Source organism: Olea europaea, unplaced genomic scaffold (assembly GCF_002742605.1).
Source record: "Olea europaea var. sylvestris unplaced genomic scaffold, O_europaea_v1 scaffold2936, whole genome shotgun sequence".
NCBI lineage: Eukaryota > Viridiplantae > Streptophyta > Magnoliopsida > Lamiales > Oleaceae > Olea > Olea europaea.
In genome coordinates this window covers 62,627-67,067 of record NW_019247955.1, presented here as the reverse complement: position 1 = coordinate 67,067, position 4,441 = coordinate 62,627, and the positions used below count along the sequence as shown (strand labels likewise).

The 4,441-nt window shown below is 37.9% G+C and overlaps 1 protein-coding gene across 1 annotated transcript; it reads left to right on the top strand.

Moving 5' to 3' along the window:
- The first annotated feature begins 1,443 nt into the window (after window positions 1–1,443).
- Window positions 1,444–4,138, top strand: LOC111384537. Its single transcript, XM_023008820.1, has 5 exons — window positions 1,444–1,740; window positions 2,077–2,317; window positions 2,404–2,571; window positions 2,668–3,513; window positions 3,828–4,138. Exons 1-5 carry the CDS (start codon window positions 1,444–1,446, stop codon window positions 4,136–4,138), a joined length of 1,863 nt encoding a protein of 620 aa, XP_022864588.1.
- Window positions 4,139–4,441: the final 303 nt, after the last annotated feature.

The following is a 4,441-nucleotide window of genomic DNA, read 5'->3' as shown; positions in this document are numbered from 1 at the left end:
CAACAAGATTTGCTATTCGATCTTTTGGATGCATGACCTAGCAGTTACAAAACAAGATTTTCTGATAACGCGCTTGGGTGGAAGTTAATTTTCCATTTAATGATTACATACCTAGCAATGGCTTGAATTGTTAAATATTCATTTCTTCTTTGTTCATCTACTTTGAACTTTCGAATTGAAATTAGCGTTTTCCCGACTCTATGTTAGAAATTGGGTATGATCCGAATTCCTTGTTGAAATAATTGTATAGTTCTAATTGAAATGCAAATCAAGAGGAATTTTAATTGGATTGCTATTATGGAATCCTATTAAAATTTAATTGTCAAATTCTAGTGAAAGGTCTTTTTGGAAATCCTATTTGTTAGGAAAATGTGTAATTGGCAATTTGTGACCAAAGGACCTATTTGTCAAAATTGTAAAGTCAAGGACTAAATTGTACAGGTCAAATATTTCAGGGACTAAAGTTGCAATTTAGTAAAGGTCATAGCATAGGTCTAGGCTAAAGTGGGATGCTTTGAAGATGCAAACGGCGCGTTGATGTCACTGGAGTTTCGCCCTGACCTTGCTAGAGCCAAAATTGCAGAACTGACCTCGCTGGAGTTTCGCTGGTCTATCGCCTGAGCGAAGGTACGTCGCTCAAGTTTCGCCAGGACCTCACTTGAGCGACTGTGTTATCTGGCCTTTGATAATTTTAATGCCTCGCGAATTTTTAACGCTCCATATTACCAAATTCGACCTACTATATAAATAAAACGTCCGATTTTCATTATGTGACCTTTGGCAAACATTAAAACAACAATTCCTCTCAACTTCCAAAGGATCAAGAGCTAAAATAAATTCATTCTTTTCATCTTTGATTCTCATGGTTCTTTGAATAAAAACATCAACCCTAATAAAACCAAAACACCCTTTCATATCTCCATATAAACTTCCAGAAGATCATCTGTTTGAAGATTCGGGAAGGAAATTACTTGAAGAGCTGGAGTGCTTAGTGATTCACAGGAGGTAGAAGATATTCAAAGCTGGAATTTTGGCGCAGATCTGCAAAATTCAGGATAGCTGTGGTCGATATAGTAAGGAGGTCAGAATATTGTTAGAATCAATAATGTCTGACGTACTGTAAGTCAATATCTTTTATAGTGGATCTCTACTGGCTTGTGCCCGGAGTTTTTACCCAGTTGGGTTTTCTCCGTCAACATTTTGTTGTGTTTTTACTGCTTTCTGTTATTTATTTTTCAACCGGTAATTCAATTTAGGTAGATAAAGTATGTGAATGAATCTAGGCAATGCATAATTGATGTGACTTGTTGCATTAGTTAATTAATTGTTTTAATTCCACATAAACACCTATTCACCCCCCCTCTAGGTGTTGGTTGGGTCAAACTATTGCTTTTTCAAGTGGTATCAGAGCTAAATCTCGAGTCCTGACCCATAGTTGTCTAGATGAGTCAGTCACTTTCTGTACCTCCATATTTTGACGGAACTAATTATGCCTATTGGAATATTAGAATGCGTGCGTTTCTTAAGTCTTTAGATGAGCATGTTTGGGTAAGTGTGCAAAATGGTTGGAAACCTCCCTCTACTATCGTATCAGGAACTGTTAACCTTACCGACATATCACTATGGACTAAGGATGAAATAGCTGAGCATAATTGGAATAGCAAGGGTCTTCATGCGCTGTTTATGGTCGTGTCTCCCGAAGAGTTTAGGAGATTATCAATGTGTGAAACTGCTAAAGAGGTTTGGGACATTCTTGAAACTACACATGAGGGAACTAAAACGGTAAAGAACTCTAAGTTACAAATGCTAACTTCTAGGTTTGAAGAAGTGAGAATGAAGGATGATGAAACGTTTGACGAATTCTATGCTAAATTGAGTGACATTTTTAACTCTAGCTTCAATCTAGGTGAGAAAATTCCCGAGTCTAAAACTGTGAGAAAAGTGCTTAGGTCCCTGCCCGAGAGATTTAGGCCTAAAGTCACTGCCATTGAGGAAAGTAAGGACCTAGATGAAGTTAAAATTGAAGAACTGGTAGGATCGTTGAAAACTTATGAACTCACTATTACACAACCTAAGAAAGGAAAGTCCATAGCCCTAAAATCCATCAAAGAAGATGAATCTTCTGATACTGAGTCACTTAGGGACGAGGAAATCGCATACTTTGTTAAGAAATTTCAAAAAGTTCTCAAGAATAGGAGAAAGCCTCAGGATAAAAAGAGTGGAGCTCCTAGCAGATTCACAAAAGCAAAAACTGAAACGTTTAACAATAAAGGGTCAAGTGATAAACCATGTTTGGTTAGGTGCCATGAGTGTCAAGGTATAGGTCACTATAGGAATGAATGCCCTAGTTATAAGAAGAACCAAAGAAAGAGAAAGGTAGGGCCTTAGATGTCTCACTTATAGATAATGAATCTGAGACCAGTGATAGACAGGAATCTTCTAGCAGTGAGGACGAAAGAAACTATATGGCATTTGTATCGACTGTTAAGAGTGAATCTGATAAGGAGAGTGACAAGGTTGAGGAAGAACTTCCAAACGATAATTCTAGTAATGAGGAAGAGGATGACATAGGCATACAAGGAGCTTATCAACTTTTATTTAAGGAGAGTCTTAAAATCAAAAAGGTCAATAAAGCCCTACTCAAAACGGTTGATGAACTTGAAAGAGAAAAAGAGAAATTTGCTAGTAATCTTCAGAATTCACTTAAGAGTGGCAGTGAGTTAAAGTGTGTCAATGAGAAATTAGAAGACAAGATTAAGACTTTGACTAGTGAATTGGTGAAATCTAATGCTCATCTTCAAACTTTCATAAGTGGGACTAAGAAATTGGACAATATTTTGGAAATGAATAAGCCTGCAGGAGATAGGAAGGGTCTAGGATATGTTGAGGGTAATACACATGTTGCTGGACCTTCTAAGACTGTTTTTGTTTCTGCCTCTAAGAAAGTTAATGCTGTTAGTAGTTCAAATAAGGGTAAGAATGTTCCGAGAGAACAGAGTCATCAATTACGTAGGAACTTCATACCCAGATACCCTCAGCCACGTAACTTTGAGCCTAGGTTCATTCCCACCTGTCACCACTGTGGAGCCTTAGGACACACTAGGCCTAGATGCTATAGGTTAGGGAATGAGCGTAAAAATCTGAACATTCCTAGTCATGTTAGCTTTCTGTCTAATCAGGTTAGTCATTTGACTGAGATGCTTACTAAGCTTACTAGGAGTACTTTATCATCTAAGAAAGTTTGGGTAAAAAAGGGTGATCTAGCTAGACATTTAGGTCAAGAAAAGTGTTTTGTTGCTCATGTTGCATTGAAAGTCCAAAATTACAACATGTGGTACCTAGATAGTGCATGTTCTAGGCATATGTGTGGTAATAAGGCTTTATTCACTACTCTTGATGAATGTAACGGTGGTATGGTTACTTTTGGAGATGGGGGTTCTGCACCTATTCTTGGCAAAGGTACTGTACAAATGCATGGTTTATCTGTGATCTCTAATGTGCTTTATGTGGAAGGTTTAAAGTCTAACTTGTTAAGTATTAGTCAAATTTGTGATGCTGATTTTGAGGTGAGTTTTGTGCAAAAGAGATGTACTGTGTATGATTCGTCTGGTGGGGTGGTTCTTGAAGGGGTTAGAACAACTGATAGTTGTTACGGAGTCTTGCCTAATTCTAACTATGTGTGTAGGGGTGCTAAAATTGATGTGAGTGAACTTTGGCACAAAAGATTAGGTCATTTGAACTATAAGAGTCTAGTACAAAGGAGTTGGTAGATGTTTTGCCTAAAATAGGTCCTAGTGAAAATGTTGTGTGTGGACTATGTCAACTAGGTAAACAACTTAAGGGGAACCATAAGAAGACTTCAAAAATTCTGACCAAAAGACCCCTAGAATTGATACACATGGATTTAATGGGACCATCTGGGACTGAGAGTTTAGGTGGTAAGCGATACATTCTTGTTGTGGCAGATGACTTCTCGAGATTCACATGGATAGAATTGCTTAGGAAAAAATCTGATGCATGTGATCTCATAAAGTCTTTGTGTAAACGACTTAGCAATGAACTGGATCTCAAAGTGTCTAGAATGCGTAGTGACCATGGAAAGAGTTTGAGAATTTTAATCTTGAGAGTTTCTGTATAGATCAAGGGATATTGCATGAGTTCTCTTCCCCTATCACTCCTCAACAAAATGGGGTGGTTGAAAGGAAGAATCGGGTTCTTCAGAACATGGCTAGAGCCATGCTTCATGGCAAGGGACTAGCCCTACATTTTTGGGGAGAAGCTGTTAACACTGCATGCCACATAATTAATAGAGTTTACCTTAGACCCAAGACCGATCAGACTCCATATGAGATACTTAAGGGTAAAAAGCCTACTGTTAAGTACTTTCGAGTGTTTGGGAGTAAGTGCTACATTTTGCGTGATAGAGAGAATTTGAGTAAGT